This window comes from Thamnophis elegans, chromosome 4 (assembly GCF_009769535.1).
Source record: "Thamnophis elegans isolate rThaEle1 chromosome 4, rThaEle1.pri, whole genome shotgun sequence".
Classification (NCBI taxonomy): domain Eukaryota; kingdom Metazoa; phylum Chordata; class Lepidosauria; order Squamata; family Colubridae; genus Thamnophis; species Thamnophis elegans.
In genome coordinates this window covers 135902524-135922201 of record NC_045544.1, presented here as the reverse complement: position 1 = coordinate 135922201, position 19678 = coordinate 135902524, and the positions used below count along the sequence as shown (strand labels likewise).

Genomic DNA, 19678 nt, shown 5'->3' with positions numbered 1-19678 from the left:
GTAAGTTTAGGACTATAGGCTACTATCATGTTTCCCTGAAAATAAGACCCTGTCTTCTTTTTTTTTTGCTGCCAAAAAAGACACCGTCTTTTTTATTGGGGGGGGGGGGGGAGAATGTCATCATCCACCGACTCAACTCACTTGTGCGCATCGTCCCCGACCTCCTCTTCGCCGTAGGAGGCCTTCAGCAACTTCGTCTGAGGCCAGCAAGGCTTTCCTGAAGGCCTCTGTAGCCGATAACAGAGCTCCAGATCGATCCAGGGCTCTGTTATCGACTGCAGAGGCCTTTAGGAAAGCCTTGCTGGCTGCAGAAGAAATGGGTCGGCAAGGCAGATGTCGGGGTTTGAGAGGCCTGGCTGCAACTCTCCAAAGGTAAGTAGTAGAGCAACTCCACACACAACCCATCCGCGCCCTAGCTTAAATTTTACCCATGCACCCTGGAGTGGGCAGGGGTCTTAATTAGGGCTTATTTTGGGGGGGGGGCATGGCTTATTTTGGGAAGAAGTGTAAAAAATCAAGCTAGGACTTGCTTTTGGGGTAGGTTGTATTTTCGGGGAAACACGGTATTCAAATACACATTCATTTTTGGGGAAACATTTTTAAAAGGCCATACCAACAAGGACCTCCACAGCAGCTAGAGAGTCATCTTCCCAATCCATCTCCTCCTGCTTTTCTTCCAGTCCCCTCTTTCAAGTTGGACGTGATTGGATAGAACTGCTTCCATTCGCCAATCAGCTTCTTCGTAGCGGAGTCCGACAGCTTGAACGACTGCCCGTGAGTGTACCATTTAATCCAAATGGACTCAGAATAACTAGAGGTTAGAACGACAGAAGAAAAGAAAAAAATATCTCACATTAGAGCAGCAATCATTAACCTCGGATCGTATATCCAAAGACTGCTGATGGAATCATGATGGTTCTCTCCAATGAAAACTTCCTCGGGACTGTCTCACCGAAATATCTATTTTTGGAGGCATGCCAAATGGTATTTTCCCCGAAGGGCTGCACACAATTCTTATTAAAATGGCTTTCAGCAGCTAAAGTTGAGCACCGGAGAGAGGCTTAAGAGTGAACGTTCCCTTTTAGAATATTTATACAAAGGAGTAACATTACTAAGGCTGCAAAAGAGGACAGGATAAAAATGTCAGTATAATTACGTGATTGCAAAAGATACTGGGTGTAGAGCCAGTTCTCTCTTTGACTAACGTCATTGCCTCGAAAATTGAACAGAGTTTGATAATAATGTAGGTCCCATCGCCACTTTTCACAAGCCGTTTAAGAGAATTAGAGACCTGCAAAGGTTGGGACAGGTAGTCCCTGACTTACAACAAAAACGAGCCCAAACTTTCTGTTGCTAATTGAGACAGTTGTTAAAGTGAGTTTTGCCTTATTTTACTAACTTTCCTGCTATGGTTGTTAAGTGAACCACTGAAATTGTTAAGTTAGGAACATGGTTGTTAAGGGAATCGGGCTTCCCTCTTGACTCTGCTTGTCAGAAGGTCGCAAGTGGTGATCACGTGACTTCAGAACACTGCAACCGTCCATAAATAGGAGTCAGTTGCCAAGCCTCTGATTTTTGATCATGTGACCATTGGGAGGCGGCAACGGTTTGCAAGTGTGAAAAATGGCCGTTAAGTCACTTTTTTTTCAGTGCCGTTGTAACTTCAAACCAATCACTAAATGAACTGTTGTTAAGTTGTGGATTAGCTATACATGCTGTAAATGCCCAAATTGGGATCACGTGACCATCAGGATGCTGTAATAGTCATACGTAGGAGGACCAGTTGCAAGTGCAAGGACTTGCCGTAAGGATGTTTTTTTTCAGCGATTGTGATTTTTAAACGGTCACTAAATGAATGTTGGGAAGTCAAGGACTACTTAGGAGAATTGTCCCATCTATTAGAGATGTCACTTCCCCTGGTCTCAAAATTGTAAACGGGACTCACTCTATTTAACCTTTTCATGAACATTCGGATTGTTTTTTAAATCAGTCTGAGTTTATCTGCAAATGCAACTATAATTTGTGAGCAACAAATCATTATTTATGCAACTTTCTAATTTCAGACAAAAAAAAGAGATTGAAACCATTTTTTAATATTAGGCAAAGAAAGAATAGGACAAGAAGACTAGTGTCTACTAGTTAACTCTAAATTATGGTTTAATATTATCGATAATCGCTTAACTCTGACAAGATCCGAAACTAATATAAAAAGATTCTCAGGAATTAATAACTGGAATGTCCTATTTGTATTAGAAGGAAAACTGAATTTCAATAAAGAGCTACTGATACTGGCAATTTCAGGACGAGGACTTATTGTCCCTCATTAAAATGTATGTGTACTAAAACAGTATGTTATATAAGAATCATGTTCCATAACAACAGCTAGAAATTAATCCTTCTGAACATCTGACACAGAAACTCATTAAAATATATCAAGAATGGAAACAATATTCTGGTATACCACATGGTAATTTAAAATAAAATAAAAACAAGAACAATATACTGAAGGTCAACACTACAGGATGCTCTAAAGTCAGAGTTCATTTTTTCCCCTAAATGAAGGAGAACCTAATAATAAAAGGATGGTCTCTGAAAGTATATAACCATGTTAGGAAAGATACATTTCATTAGTTAGAACACTTCACACAGATATAGTGGAAAAGTTGCTGAACACATTTATTTTTTACCTGAACACAGAAGAACTGGTCAAAAATATGTTCAAAATTATTTTAAAAATAGACCGAGCCCCAATTTACTGACATCTGGCTGTTAATGTAAATTCAATAGCAATATTCAAGATTCTCAACAAACAAACAAAAACATTATCATTTTACTTATTTTGTTTTATGTGGCCACTCCTCATCCCATTAATGGTACTCTGGGGTGGCTAACAAAGGCTTAGTATGAAGAGCCAGTTTGGTCTAGTGGTTAAAGCACAAGACAGAAAACAGGAGACATGGAGAGTTCAAGTCCCACCTTAGCCATCAAAGCTGGCTGGGTGACTCTGGGCTAATCACCAGGAGAAGGTGAGTTCTAGTCCCACTTCAGTCATGAAATCTGGCTGGATAACTCCGGGCCAATCACCAGGAAATAGAATATAGAATAACAGAGTTGGAAGGGACCTTGGAGGTCTTCTAGTCCAATCCTCTGCTCAGGCAGGAAACCCTGCACCACTTCAGATAAATGGCTATCCAACATCTTCTTAAAACTTCCAGTGTTGGAAAATTCACAACTTCTGGAGGTAAGTTGTTCCACTTTGTTTGTTCTCACTGTCAGGAAATTTCTCCTTAGTTCCTAGGTGCTTCTCTCCTTGATTAGTTTCCACTCATTGCTTCTTGTTCTACCCTCAGGTGCTTTGCTCAGGCCCTCTTCTTTGTGGAAGCCCCTGAGATATTGGAACGCTGCTATCATGTCTCTCCTAGTCCTTCTTTTCATTAAACTGGACAAACTCAGTTCCTGCAACTGTTCTTCATATGTTTTAGCCTCCAGTCCCCTAATCCTCTTTGTTGCTCTTCTCTGAACTCTTTCTAGAGTCTCAGCATCTTTTTTACATCATGGCGACCAAAACTGGATGCAGTATTCCAAGTGTGGCCTTACCAAGGCCTTATAAAGTGGGTATTAACACTGCACAGGATCTTCTTCTATCACTCTGTTTATGCAGCCTAGAATTGTGAGTTCCAATGATGAGTTCTAATTCCGTCTTCGCCATGAAAGCCAGATGGTGACTTTGGGCCAATCACGAGGAGACTAGGTAACCTCATCAGTGCTAGAAGGGAGTGGGGTTGCTCTCTACTTATATAAAATAAATATAGCACTCCCTATAGCACTGGTGATATTACTTAGTTGGGCAATGAAACGTCTGCAAGAAAACCAGCAAGCTCAAAGACCATCAAGGGGCCTCACAGTTCAACCCTGCTACAAATATTCTCCTCTAGGGCTTTATATTGAACAGCCAGCACCTTGAATTGTGCCTGGAAGCAAATTGGGAGCCAGTGAAATGGTGAGAAATATGTTAGACACCTCGTGGATAAAGTCACTCAGATTCCTTCCCGATTGAGACTCTGGCCTTGAGGCAGGTCCTATGGAGTTGAGCGATGCGTGCCCTGGTTTGGTTACCCGGGCTGGATTTGATCTTGCTGGTCTTGAGGAAATGAACAGGGGCTCTAAATCTGGCTCAGAGAAGTGAGGGCGCAAGGCCTTTTCAATCCAAATGTTGCACCTGGCTCACTGAGAAGCTTACGGATGTGAGCAAATAAAGTTTATTTTATCCCCGTTGCTTTTAAAGAAAATGCACAAGCGTGTTAAGGGCTTGAATTATAGAATTTTTCGACGATGCATTGTACTTGGAGGAGATCCTAAATGATTTGATTGAAATAAGACAGACGGTATGCTAAAGCAAGGTGTACTGATCTGAAAATTATAAATTAAAGGCAAGGGATTTCTGTTTCACAGTGAAAACGGGGTGAACAATTGTAGAGTATACATTAATAGCCAAAAAAAAAAGAACCTAGGACCAAGAAGATGAATGTGTGCGCCTCGGGAGAAATATTTTCTTAAAGACAGGGAAATGATTATACATTCTGAAGCAGGTCCAGTGTTTTCTGGCTAACTCTTACATCACTCACACGCTAAGAATGTGAATGCAAAACATTCCTCAGAAAAGCACCTTAATGGCCCCTTTTCTTGCTTTATTCCACAGGTCGCCAAGACTGCAACCTTACCTGAAAACTTTCCCACGGCGTTTAAGAATCCATCAGATTACCTAAATCTCTGGGTGGACTATCTTAATGGGGGTACCCACCCACACAGAGAGGGAGGCACCTGTTGTAAGATCAAACTTCAGCAGATCATGGCAAAGGTGTAACTGGCCCCCACAACCAGTCACTTAATGGTGAAATCCAAACCAACCAACCCAAAAGTCAAGGTATGCTCCATGTTGATACAATACTAATTTAAGAAAGACCTATCACTGCATCGAGTCCAGGAAATAAGAATAAGAATTCTTTACTGGCCGAATGTGATTGGACACACAAGGAATTTGTGTTCGGTGCATAAGCTCTCAGTGTACATAAAAAAATACATTCATCAAGAATCATAAGATATAACACTTTGTGATAGTCATAGGATACTAAATAAACCATCAAGGTAAATCATACTAGGTAAAGGTTCCCCTCGCTCATATGTGCTAGTCGTTCCCGACTCTAGGGGGCGTGCTCATCTCCATTTCAAACCCGAAGAGCCAGCGCTGTCCGAAGACATCTCCGTGGTCATGTGGCCGGCATGACTAAACACTGAAGATGCACGGAAACACTGTTACCTTCCCACCAAAGGTGGTCCCTATTTTTCTACTTGCATTTTTACGTGCTTTCGAACTGCTAGGTTGGTAGAAGCTGGGACAAGTAACGGGAGCTCACTGCGTTATGCGGTGCTAGGGATTCGAACCGGCCGAACTGTCTCAATTCATCATAAACATTTTCTTTGTCAAATCCAAGCTGATGAAGCATCTGAGTTTTGATCACATGGCCCTGGGAATGCTGCAACAGTTGTCATAAGTAACTGTTTCCATTGTCATCGTTAACTTTGAATGGTCACTAAACCAGTGGTTGTAAATCCAGGACTTCTGTAGTAAGAAGCCTATTCTTCAGCCAGTCTTGTTTCAAATCTGGACTTAGCACGCAAACATCTTTGATCGTCTTAACTGGTGAATTTTTAGTTGGAGAAAGACAGGGAGTGTTTCTTTTGATTATCCTAGTTCTATTAATGAAATCGCTGAGTTGGGGGGGGGGGGTTTGCAGGGAAACCAATGCAGTGGTCTCATTTGTGAGGGGGAGGGTTGAACTAAAACAGGGGTCACCAACCTTTTGCACCTCAGGGACCACTAAATAAATTCATGATTTTAAATTCCGTGGACCACTAATATGATCTGCCTAATGACCAGCTGGTGGGCGTGGAAAGGTGGTCATGTGACTGGGGTGGACATGGCCAACTCAATGTTACTCACGTCGAGGGGTGCCTTGCCAGCCTCTACTCAGCACTCCTTGCCTGCCCAACCCAGCTCCTAAGGGCCCCAATAGGAAGCAGTTGCTGGAGCTAAGCAGCCACCACGAGAAAGAGTTGGCACAACAGCTGGCTCAGTTCAAATTGGATCTGACCAAGAAGGAGGCTCAGCAGAAGCACCTCACTGAGGACTATGGGTATAGGCTTTCCAAGGAGAGGGAAGGCCTGCGGGAGTGCAAGGCCAGGTACCAGAGCCCAGAGGCTCAGCAGGCTGAGATAGTCAGCCAGTTCCAGATTATGATGCAGTATCACTGGAACAAGGCCTCCGGCTCTTCGCCACTAGTGTTGCTTCCCTCCAGCCTTCGCCCAAAGCCCCCCACCAGGAGGATAAGCAGACCCCCAAGTTGGAATTTCTGCCCCCCTCCGACCCGCACAAAAAGACCCCGAAGGAGAGACTCTCTGCAGCAACACAAGCGTTCATTGCACGTATTCAGCCCAGGGTTCATAGTTTGAGGACCCCTGATTTAGTGTGATATAAAAATGCAAATAACTTTTCTGTGGAACACCAAAATTTTCTTATGGACCACCAGTGCTCCATGGACCACCAGTTGGTGACCGCTGGACTAGAAGACCTCCAAGGTCCCTCCAGCTCTGTTTTTCTGATGTTTGTTTCATTCCTGTCTGCAAACCTGCCACGGTTACTGGGAGATTTCTGTTCAACTTCTGGGGTTTTTTTTTGCCTTGTGGAATTCCACAGAATTCTATTCTTTCTCTCTCTTTCCTGTTTATATTAAGTCAGCAAGCGTGGTGATCCAGTGATCTGCACTGCTGTGTCATCAGTATGTGGATTACATTATCTCTCTTCCTACTGGAATGTGTAGGTGCTTGACCAATTGCCTGGAGACAGTTGCAGGCTGAATGGAGAGCCAAGGAATTCAAATCTATCCAGAAACGATTAAATGTATTGAGCACAGGTTGTTCTCGGGCTTGGGAATTGGGACAGTGGCCTATTCTGGATGAGATAAGAACAGGATGTACAGGTAATCCTTGACTTACGACAATTCAGCCCAAAATTTCTGTTGCTACGCGAGACAGTTAAGTGAATTTTGTCCATGTATGACTTTTCTTGCCACAGTGAAGTGAATCATTGCAGTTATTAATAGCAATAGCAATAGCACTTAGACTTATATACTGCTTTACAGGGCTTTATAGCCACCAGAGCCCCAGGGTCCCAAGCCAAATACAGATAGCAATAGCAATAGGACCATCATAAACCAAGGACTACCAATACAGTATTGCTACAAGCCCAGCCAACCAGTCACAAAGAGGAGCCATGCCCACCTTGACTGATACACTACTGGCACCTTTAAGTGAACTGGGAAGCCTCCGGGTCAATGTCTAAATAATTTGTGCAGCACATTCTGTGTAGAGCTAAATTTAGAAACTGTCTAGAAACTGCAACTAGTGTAGACCCCAGTTAAGCTGCAGAGGGCAACACCAGTCTTGAATGATAAACACCAAGTCATGGAGCACTAAATTTCTGCCTATGACCTATGGGCTCCGATTTAACCTGCCCCGATTTAACATTTAAAAAGACTGCTTCCCTCAATTCCATCTAAACCCCACATCCCAGCATTAAAATCAACTGCTTGAACCCCCAAAAGTCCATTTTGGTTCATAACAACCAATTTTGTTGTATTTATTTTTGTACAATGACAATGAAGGACTATACTATACCAGCAGGGCCAGCTTAAGGAAAGCACCCCAGTATGAAATTCCTTGCTGAGGGAAGTACAACGGGGGTGGTGGTGGTGTTGGGTCCTTGGTGCTCTTGAGCTTGACTGTTTTCGTGCAAACATTTCATTACCAAACTAGGTAACATCATCAGTTTGAAAAACACCACTCCCTTGTTAGCACTGATGATGTAATCTAGATCGGTAATGAAACGTCTGTTAAAAAAAAAAAAGCTCAAAGACCACCCAGGGCCCCTCATTTCACCTTGAGCTACAAATATTCTCCTTTATAAGTACAACTCACCCTAAGGGTTTTCATTAGGCAACTGTTAAAGAAAATTTTTGCCAGGCCTGTAGTTATGTTCCTTTTAGAATCTTTGGCCTGCCACACTTCTATTATTTCACTGTGCTGTTTCATTAGCTGTAGTAATTGGGGGCGGAGAATAGAAAGGAGTAGAATGGTGGAATGTGTTGTTTTCATCTTTTATAGAAGCCCCAGGTCATCTTTTGTCTCCGCACCTCTGACCGGAACTAGATGGGTGGAACTGCCAGCGTGGCTGAAGAAGATTGGACCATGGATTTATAGGTGTGGGGATAAGATCATGAACTTCCAACTGGTGGAATCCCAGGAAGCTTTAGAATTGGGATTTTCCACGATGTGCCACATGTCTGACCTTATTAAATTGGAACTTTAAGGATACTATTGCGTTAGACTCTGATTTAATTCTGCAGATATTTGGAACGCTGACAACCTTGCTCATATATTTCCTTATATGATGTCTATTTTCAAGGGTTAGCAATCTTTAGAACTGTCCAGATTGTTATTCTTTTACAATGATTTTTTTAAGATTATATGTTTTATTGCACAATTTATGGTATATCAGATTTTTATTACTTTACCTCCAGAAGAAAATAGGATACAGAAATAAAACAAACAACACAGCATCCTATATATTATAGCATGTGTGAATGCAAAGTATCTATAAAACATAACCTGCAAACAAGCACACTTAGTCCCAAACCACCGTCATCTGCTTAAGTTTACTATGATGGATAATTTCTTGGACAAGATGAAAAGAATTAAGCAAAATGTCAAACAAAGCACAGAAGTCATGGAGGACAAAATCTGAAACTCATCCTGTGTCTCCCAATGTATGATCATCTCTTGCGTTTCCCCCCATCCCCTACGCAATATTTTATTTAAAAGCTTGGGAAAAGAAGGATTCCATTTTCATAGTCAGGTAAACAAACCCTACCTGAAAAGGACTGTTGGACCTGCTGGGCGAGGGTGAGATGGTCTTCACTCAGGAAGTACACAGGTTGATGCTGGTTTATTTCCACGCTGGTGCAAACGTTGCTGTCCCCGTGCAAGAAGAAGGTGAACGAGCAAGACAAGTGCTCACTAAAGAAGAAACAGAAGACAATAAAAGTTAATTAGCCCCTAGGGCAGCGATGGTGAACGTTTTCAGCTCTGGTGCCAAAAGGGCATCCACACCCATAATGCAATGCCCCCCCCCCACGCATGCACACACAACTACACACCCCACGCTATACCCCACGCATAGGCCTCACTGAAGCCTCCGGACTTCCGATAGGCCCCTTGGGCCATTTTTCACCTTCCCCAGGCTTCAGGAAAACCTCCGGAACCTGGGAGGGCAAAAAACAGCCCAAAAGGCCTACCGGAAGTTGGTTTCCGAACTTCCTGTTGGCCCGTTGGGCTCGTTTTTCGCCATCCACAAGTACCAGAGGCTTTCCTAAAGCCCGCAGAGGGCAAAAATGGCCTCCCCCCCACCCTCTGGAAGGCCAAAAATCAGCTGGCCAGTGCGCTGGAGTTGACATAGGGTATCGCCTCGCATGCCCTTAGATGTGGCTCCTCGTGCCATAGGTTCGCCATGCTAAGAAGGTTGCTGGCCATTTATTTTTTTTAAAGGGGCGCCTCTTAAAAAAATTATCAACCTGACTTAAAGCACCCATTATGTGTGAGTTGAGAGCAGACTCTTAAGAGGCTACCATTTAACAAATCACAGTCTAAAGTGGCTGATCAGAAACTATAGTGTGGGTAGTCCTCGAGTTACAGCAGTTCCTTTAGTGACCATTCAAAGTTACAGCGGCATTGAAAAACCTGACTTATGGTTGCTTTTCACACTGACAACTGTTGCAAGCATCCCCATGGTCACGATAAAAATTCAGACGCTTGGCAAGTGACTCATATTTATGACGGTTGCAGTCAGGGGTGGTATTCACTTACTCTCCCTACTGGATTGCAAATTTGAGCGTGCGTGTCCCGTCCACGCATGCACTGGGCCTTCCGGGCATGCGCTTTGATCCCGCGTGCGGCTTGCACAGATGTGCACGGCTTTAGAAAGTGCCTAAATAGGACGGCATAGAGCCGGGGGTGGGGGTGGGCGGGCCCACCTGCAATTTCCACTACTGGGTCGGGCGAACCAGTCCGAACCAGCTGAATACTACTTCTGGTTGCAACGTTCCAGAGTCATGTGATCACCTCTTGCCATCTTCTGACAAGCAAAGGATTCACTTAATTACTATATAACTAATTTAATAACCGCAGTGGTTCACTTAACAACTGTGATAAAAGAAGTTGTAAAAAAGGGACAAAACTCACTTAACAAATGTCTCACTTAGCAACAGAAATTTTGGGCTCAATTATGGTTGTAAGCTGAGGACCACCAGTACAGCAATAAGATTTGTGGGTCCCCTATGGTGGCAGTAGCAATAGCAATAGCAATAGCAGACTTATATACCGCTTCATAGGGCTTTCAGCCCTCTCTAAGCAGTTTACAGAGTCAGCATATTGCCCCAACAACAATCTGGGTCCTCATTTTACCCACCTCGGAAGGATGGAAGGCTGAGTCAACCTTGAGCCGGTGAGATTGAACAGTCGAACTGCAGAACTGCAGTCAGCTGAAGTAGCCTGCAGTGCTGCACTCTAATCACTGCGCCACCTCGGCTCTCGGTATTAAACTTTGTACTGCCAGTGTAGGTATTAAGATTTTTTTTAAAGTGATATAAGTAGTCCTTGATTTGTGACCCCAATTGAGGCCAAAGTTTCTGTTCCTAAGCAGGATATTTGTTAAGCCAGTTTTGTCCCATTTTAACGACCTTTCTTGTCATAGTTGTTAAATGAATCGTTGCAGTTGTGAAGTCAGCACCATAGTTGTTAACGGAATCTTTTCTCCCCCTTTGTCTTTGCTCATCGGGAAGTCACAAAATGGATCACAGGACACACACACACACACACACACCACACTGCAACTATCATAAATACATGCCAGCTGCCAAGCACCTGAATTTTAATCACATGACCCAGGGGATTCTGCAACAGTCATGTGAAAAATGGTCATAAGTCACTTTTTTCAGTGCCGTTGTAACTTGAATAGTCACTAAAGGAATGGCTGTAAGAACTTTGTGTAAGATAACACAAAAAGGACTCAGATCCTGCCTAGACTTGCACATTGCTCCTCCATATTAATGCAAACACTACATATTAATAAGTGTGTTTAACATTGTTATCAAAGCAGGAGATGATCAGGACTTTCTTTCTTTCCAAAACTCATTTGATTAAAAACAAAAATCCAGTTTGGAATATGGTACAAAAGGAGAATAGCAAAATGAATGTGAAGAAGCCGCATATCCTTCAGAATTAGGATCTCCACTATCTTGCAGCGCTCACATCTTTCACCAAATTATTTCTCAGCAACATTTGAAGAAACGTACTGGGCTTTCAGATCTGAATAGCCTGAAGTTATAATCGAGAAAAGGAATCTGGCTATCTAAATTGGCAATTCAGTCTTTAGATTCAAAATACGATGAAATCAGAACAACATTAGTGAAAAAGAGGCCTCAAAAAAAAGGGGGGGGGAGGACTCTAAAAACACTTAAGGGAAAATATATTTGGCAGGACTGTTTAAAATTAATTTGTGTTCCATGATCTTTAATTACTAATGAGTATTTCAGAAAACAAAACAAAAGAAAAATTACCCCACGGAAACATACTCTCTCCCATTCAATTAAATTGCAAGTAAACTAACAATAGCGATGCTTGATGTTATTCTGGCAATCCTCAAACGCAACCCCAGGAACTAACTTCTCCCCTGTTGTTCCAAGGGAAACAGAAGCACTGAAAACCGGGGTTTAATGTTGTGGTTCCCAAACTGTGACACCACAGCAAACCCATAGGGGCACAGTGGGATTACCTTACTATGTAATAAACAAAACAGTGAGTGACGTCACTGCAGCGCCCTAGGGCATCACTGCACACAGTTTGACAAACACTAGTGGCATCGCCAGCTAAGACTGTGAACCAGAAATCTCAGACTTAATGTAGGTGGGTATTGTTTAGTCACTAAGTCATGTCCACCTTTTCCCAACTCATTACTAAAGTAGTTAACACTCAAGGGCTGAAGATGTTACCTAGTTTGGGTAATGAAGTGTCTGTTCTGACCTAGGCTTCCTGAGACAGTAAAAATCACACGCTTAGTCCCAAAAACCCTTTTTATTTAAGCGGCTGTGAATTATGTTCATTCACAGCCCGTGTAATGAGTCACAAACAGTCTGTGAAGAGTCCGACAGAAGTCTGCCACAGTCTTTCAGGATAAGGCTGATAAGCACCCACCTTTAGCTCCCTTGAAAGGCTGCCAGAGACCTAATTGCCAATTAGTTTTACAAGGCCAAACGGAGCACAGAGTCAAATGGACTCTCAGAGTTCATTGAACCCACCAGAAGAACAAAATTGCTTCCTGCAAAGGCTCAAGTGCCTTTTCTCCTATTTTATGTCTTATGGGAGGGGTCAATCATCTCCAAGTCTTACCCCCGAGTCGCCTCTTATGTCTTAACTGTTCTTGCCTTTTGGCAGCTCTGTGCATGTGCACACTGGGAACAGGCTCTTCCTGTTCCTCTGCCTCGCTGATGTCAGACTCCGGAGGCAGCACATATCACTCAGATGGCCCTGGCCCTCTCTCTGCCTCCGATGCAGAGCCCTCGTCCGAGTCTTCCCCAGATTCCAGAACTGACCCATGTTCCTCCCCAACATTGGTACATAGATAACTTACTCTCTGAAAAAAAATACTGCAGGGCTAAGACACCCCTAACACACCTCAGGGTATGTGTTCTGTTAAGATACAGCTTGGTGTGCCTTAAAATGGCTTCTACTGCACTGCTGTATAATGGTTTCTACTATACAGTGCAGTGGAGTTGCCATGGTAATGGCTTCATAGTACTTCACAAGGGGGCTTCCTCTGATAAGGGGGAAAATCCAACATTAGAAATTATGTTTGGTCCTAACATTTTCCCCCTATAAATAAATATCCGGGCAATGGCGGGTTATCAGCTAGTCATCCATAATATACAAAGCTGCATACAATAAGACTAAAGGATAATGAGGGCCATCAACATAAATGTAAATACCATGTCAAAACTATTTTCTAAAATTTAAAAAAGGTTTATTACTAAAATTTATATACTCCAAGGAACTATTCCCTGACTAAATTGCTTTGGCAATGGACCCAATGAGAACTAAGTTTATTTTAATATTCAGGCAAACATTTTTTTTCATATGAGAAACAGCCTAAAAGATTAAATAAATTAAATTAAATAAATCAAACCAATATTTCATATAAGGCAGGGTATCAAATCACAGCCCACGGGCCGGATGCATCATGCACGACCACACTCACACCCAGTTTTGCGCAGGGGAGGAATCATGATATGTCACGTGACAACAAGGTGACGAGTTTGACACCCCTGTTATAAGGGGTGTCCATCCATGGCAACTTTAAGACTTAGGGACTTCAATTCCCAGAATTCCTCAGCCAGCGTTCTGGGAGTTGAAGTCCACAGATCTTAAAGTTGCTAAGGTTGGACATCCATGCTGATGGTTGCCTGTTCGGTCCATACTTGTATGTGGACAACCACACAATCTGAAGCAAATCTCACAAATTTTCTTGCAACAACAGGACACAAGAGCCAGCTCCTTCGCCTAGCTCAGAGGTGGGGAATGATGGCTCCTTTATAACTTGTGGACTTCAACTCCCAGAATTCCACAAGTCATAAAAGGGCCATAGTTTTCCACCCCTGGCCCAGCTACTCTACTTCATCTCTACATCTACATCGATAGTGCCATCCCAGGTCCCAATCATGTAACCTACAGCTAGAGGCACTTTCACATTCTCTCCATCTGAGGTGATCCTTGCCATCATCTGTCAGCAGTGCCACCCTAGATTCTATGTAGGACAAACATCCCAGATGTTGTGCAAGACCATTAACCAGTTCGACATCAGATTCAAAATAGGAACAGAGTTAAAGCAGCATTTTTAATCTCCCAGGACATTTCAACACAGATTTCCGAAGGGCAGTTTTGGAAGAAAGGAACTTTTGACAGCACAACTGAAGGGGAAACCGCACGAGTTTACATATCAAACAGGTTTCAAGTCATCTCAGAAGGGTTTAAAAAACACAATAAGCTCTTAATACTTTACGATTGTTAACTGATAAGTGAGCATCTAATGAAGTGAACACCAGCTCATGCCTTGAATAAAATAATCTCAGAAAATGCTACCAGATTTTCTGAATCTTGGCTACCAAGACTAGCACAGTGCTTTCAACCTTGGCAAGTTCAAGATAGATGGACTTTCCATAAAGGAGAATATTTATAGCTCAGGGTTGAAATGAGGGGTCCTTGGCACTCTCTGAGCTTGGTTGTTTTCCTGCAGATGGTTCATTACCCGAAAACTGGGTAACACAATGAGAGTTGATGAACTTCAACTCCCAGGATGTCCTAGCCAGCCGTAGCACCCGTCCGAAAGTTGAGAAACACTAGCCTAATATGACTCTCCCTCCAACAGCTCCCTAATCAAGTTCATTAACCAGGCACATGTTTATAAACGCCTGTCACTTGCATTATAAGCATCTATCCAAGATGTTTCAAGGACACGCTGAGACATTGCTACCACGCTTACAAAAGAAAATTCTTAAGTGAGTTAAAATTGGTATTAAAAGAAAAGACAAATCAGAGACAGACAAGGGATTTATTTCTATCTTCTTCTCACCGTATTTCAATGAACGGTATGAATGTTGTACAACAGGGGTGTCAAACTCAAGGCCCGGGGGCCGGATCCAGCCCATGGGGTGCTTAGATCTGGCTTATGGGGCCGCCCTGGAAACAGCAAAGGACTGGCCCATGGCGCCTCTGCCAGCAAAAACAGAGCTTGGGAGGGCTGCACACGGCTTTTCTGTGGCAGAGGGTTGCAGGAGGCCATCGCAGCCGAAAACAAAGCTCAGGAGCCCGTTTTCGCTGGCAGGGTGCTCAGGCCATCACAGGCACCACCAGTGACATCGAGGCCATGCCCTCCTGGCCACACCCTCCCCCAGGTCAAAGATAACCCTGATGCAGCTCTCAATGAAATTGAGTTTGACAGCCCTGCTGTACAACATTGGCAGCGTCAACACACAAAAGCATGGAAGAAAAGCCAAGTCTTCACAACGAAGTAAAAACAATTCCCACCCACTCTCAAATGATGGGAAGCATTGCACATGATCTGCTGGTAAAGACCCAATAGAAGCTAAAAGGTGGTTGTTATAGTATAGTCTTTATTGTCATTGTACAAAATAAATACAACGAAATTGATGTTGTTTTTGTTTCCCTAAAAGACACTCGGGTACAGAGAGTCCTTAGGACTTAGGGCCACAGTGAAGCCTAAATATCTGTTGCTAATGGTTAAGTGAGTTTTGCTCCACTTTACGACCTTTCCTGCCACAGATGTTAAGTGAATCGCTGCTTCTGTTAAGTTGGTAACACGGTTGTTAAGCGAATCTGGCATCTCCCGTTGACTTTGCTTGTCAGAAGGCTGCAAAGGGGGAATCACGTGACCATGGGGACACCGCAAGCAGTCAGTGGAGAAGCCAGATTGACGTAACCAGCGCAAAACTAACTTAATCACTACAGTTATTCACTTAGCAACTGTGGCAAGAAAGGCCCTAAAATGGGGCAAAACTCACTTCACTATCTTGGTTAGCAACAGAGAATTTGGGCTCAATTGTGATACGAAGTCGAGGGGTTTGGTACCCATATTCTACTTTTTGTGTGCGCCTGTCAATTAATTTACCGTTTCCATCAAGGCAGTGCTGAGCTTCAAAAAAACAAACAAACAAATGAAGCCATTATACAGTGCAAGATTTTGTGTCCCGGTGTCGGGGTCAGTCTGTGCTAGATCTTTAAGCATTAGCTCAGAAACAGATTCAGCCTTCATTTTAAACTGGCTATCAGCCAGTTCCAAGCAGCTGTAGAGTAGCTAACAGGCAAATGAAAATAGACCAGATCTTGTGGCAGGGACAAATTTCTCTGCATAAGAAACAAGAAATTCAGAAGTCAAGTAATTGGCAATGAGGTTTTAACCATTTTGGCCATTTACTTTCGTACAAAAAGATACTTGGGAAAATTACAGCCAAATTGTTATTGAAGAAACAATACAGAAAACCCCTAGACAATTAAAAGTAAGATAAGCTTAATCATTTTGTAACTGAGATGCAATTGATGTTATTAAGCAATTTTACTGATAAAGAAAATTAATTTGAAATTGGAATATGAAACCTTGCCAATCCACAACAAGGCCCTCTCTGACATTTTCAGACAGAAAAGAGAAGAGAAGAGCAACAAAGAGGATTAGGGGACTGGAGGCTAAAACATATAAGGAACGGTTGCAGGAACTGGGTATGTCTAGTTTAATGAAAAGAAGAACTAGGGGAGACATGATAGCAGTCTTCCAAATCTCAGGGGTTGCCACAAAGAAGAGGAGTCAAACTATTCTCCAAAGCACCTGAAGGCAGGGCAAGAAGCAATGGGTGGAAACTAATCAAGGAGAGAAGCAACTGAACTGAGGAGAAATTTCCTGACAGTTAGAACAATTAATCAGTGGAACAACTTGCCTCCAAAAGTTGTGAATGCTCCAAAACTGAAAGTTTTGAAAGATGTTGGATAACCATTTGTCTGAAATGATATAGGGCCGTGATGGCGAACCTATGGCACGTGTGCCACAGGTGGCATGCAGAGCCATTTGTCAGTGCATGCGAGGAGTTGCCCTGTCAGCTGGCAAGCGCGCATGCACGCACTGGCCAGCTGACTTCGGCCTTCTTTTGAGGCCATTTTTTGCCTTCCGGAGGCTTCCCTGAAGCTCCAAAGTGCAAAAAAACGGCCCTACAGACAAACCAGAAGTCACTTTTGGTTTACTCGTAAGCCATTTATTGCCCTCTGGAGACCTCAGGGAAGCCTGAAGGCCCGGAGGTTGAAAATGGCCCTATGGGGAACTCGGACGTTCGGGAATGGTTATTTCCGGTTTGTCCGTAGGGCCAATTTTTGACTTCCAGAGCCTTCAGGGACTTTCAGGTGGCTTCCCTGAAGGCTCTGGAGGCAAAATGCGGCCTATGAGCAAACCGGAAGTGACTTCAAGTTTGTCCATAAGTCTAGTTTTCACACTCGGAGCCTTCAGGGAAGCCTCGGGAGGCATCTGAGGTCGAAAATTGGCCCTTCGGAGAAACCGGAAATCACCATTCCCAAATTTTTTGCCCTCTGGAAGCTTCAGGGAAGCACCTGAGGCCTCCGGAGGGCGTTCCGGGAGGTTGTTTTCGCCCTCCCCAGGCTCCTAGAAAGTCTCTGGAGCTTGGGAGGCATAAAAACCGTGGCAAAAACAGTGTGTGTGTTGCTGATCGCACATGTGCACGCGTGGGGCGTGCATAGCATAATGGGTGAGGCATGCTGGCGCATGACACCCCCTGTTCTTCCCCCTCTTTTGGCACTGCAGCCAAAAAAGTTTGCCATCACTGTAATAGGGTGTCCTGCCTAAGAAGGGGGTTGAACTAGAAGACCTCCAAGGTCCCTTCCAACTCTGTTATTCTAAAAAGAGGAGAATTTCTGCTTCTCTATGCAAAACGCAGTTAACAAGTTACTTTTAAAGTGAAGTTTGTTTTTGCAGTCTGAAAAAAAAGAAGAAGACCAGTTGTAGATTTCACAAAAGCAGTGTGTTCATATTTTAAACCAACAAAATATCTTGGGTGCTTTTTCAAGATGCAACTGGACTTTCTGTTTTTCTTGAAGATGTTTTTCTTCTCATCAAAGAAGCTTCTCCAACTCCCTATCTTGGGATAGTATTCATTCTTCAGTGTTTATTATAAAATGTATGGACTAGAAGAAGAAACATTATTATGCTACGATTTTGCCACGCAGAATCAGGCTGAAGAATTCAACAACTGGAGAAGTCTAGAATTTTTTTTTTCTGAATAATTAAGTTTCTTCAGGAAGTTTTTACTCTTCTAGGGGAAAGAGCTCATCTGATTACAAGGGAAAGCCATAAATGTCTTCATTCCCTACGGTTAACTTGAATGGAAAAGGAATTGATCCCCAAAAGTAATTTAAGTGAGCTCTCAAAATAATGAAATTACACAGTACGTTATATTTCTTACTTGACTGCTAGAGAAAAATAATTATACGCTCGTGCAAACTGAACTCAACTCAATTGCAGGGTTTGATGGGATTCACGAATTACGTTCTTGCCCATGCCTGCTCAAATCCTGTTTACTGCAATTAATCACATTTTTTTTAATTAGTTAAAAGATTGCAGGCCTTTATGAAGCGTGGGATATCTTCATTTGATTTACTAAAAAATAAAAAATAAATAGACGACCTAATCTGGCCTTTGTAAAAGAACATTCAAACCAATTAACTTTCTTTTGTTATCCAGATACACCACAAAAGTCTATTATGCCCAGATAAATCACACTGAGACCCAAACAAGGCTTTACTAAGAGTCAAAGAGTAACATTCCTGAATCTTGGAAGTTTGCATGGAATGATCAGTGTGACACCAATCAGTAAGAAAGAAGGAATATAGCAGTGATGGCTAACCTTTTTGCCAACACCCATAATGCAATGTGTGCGCGCAGCAGGCACACACATGTGCCGCCACCCCCTGCGCATGCCCTAAAGCCTCCTGGACCAAAAATAGGCCGCGGGGGGGGCACCACACCCTCTATGCCCCCCGCAGCCCGTGCATGCACACAGGACACACACACCCTCACACGCATGCATGCAGCTCCCATGCGTGACAGAGACCCCAAAATCAGCTGACCGGCAGGAGGTGCACACTCATGCGCGGTGGAGCTGAGCTGGGCGCCACTTGTGTGCCCACAGAGAGGGCTCCATGTGCCAACGCGTGCCATAGGTTTGCCATCATGGGAATAGAGAATCCTGTGATAGCCTTTCAGGACTAATCCATACCATGGACTACTTGCTACTTAGACTACAGGTAGTCCTCGACTTACAAAATTTCATTTAGTGACCTTTCAAAGTTACAATAGCACTGAAAAATGTGACTTAGGAATGTGTTTCGCAGTTACTACCTTTGCAGCATCCCCACGATCATGTGATCAAAATTCAGGCACTTGGCAACTGCCTCATATTTATGACGGTTGCTGTGTCCCGGGGTCATGTGATCAGCTCTTGCGACTGTCTGACAAGCAAAGTCACTAGGGAAGCCAGATTCATTTAACAACCAGTGTTATTAACTTATGAGCTGGGGGGATTCACTAAACAACAGTTGTTGCAAGAACCGTTGTAAAATGAGGCAAAAGTCACCTAACAAATGTCTCACTTAACAACATAAATGTTAGGCTCAGTTGTGGTCATAAAAGGTGTTAGTACACAGAGGAGCTCTTAAAGTGAGATCAGAAATAGTACAAAGGTTTATGTCAGGGCTGTGGAGCTGCATGTGGCTTTCATCCCTCTGCTGCGGCTCCCTTTCGCCGATCAGCTCCACAATTGATAGGGCTTTCAGTTAGGATAGGTAGAGGAAAAAGGACACCGCGCTAGGAAGAGACTCTGTGGTGGTGGGAACCAGACTTCCGGTCGGCAGAGGAAAAAGGACACCGCACTAGGAGGAGACT

The 19678-nt window shown here is 43.3% G+C and overlaps 1 protein-coding gene across 3 annotated transcripts in view; it reads right to left on the bottom strand.

Moving 5' to 3' along the window:
* The window catches only part of MED13 (mediator complex subunit 13), a 197714-nt gene that overhangs the window by 87563 nt on the left and 90473 nt on the right, over positions 1 to 19678 (bottom strand). For 2 of the 3 annotated variants that reach the window (XM_032216862.1, XM_032216863.1), the window contains exon 1: positions 614 to 678. The exons of the other annotated variant lie outside the window; for it this stretch is intronic. In XM_032216862.1, coding sequence (XP_032072753.1) covers positions 614 to 659 — 46 coding nt within the window. In that variant the 5' untranslated portion in view covers positions 660 to 678. Of the gene's footprint in view, positions 1 to 613; positions 679 to 19678 lie in introns of those variants that run through there. 3 annotated transcript variants of the gene reach the window in all.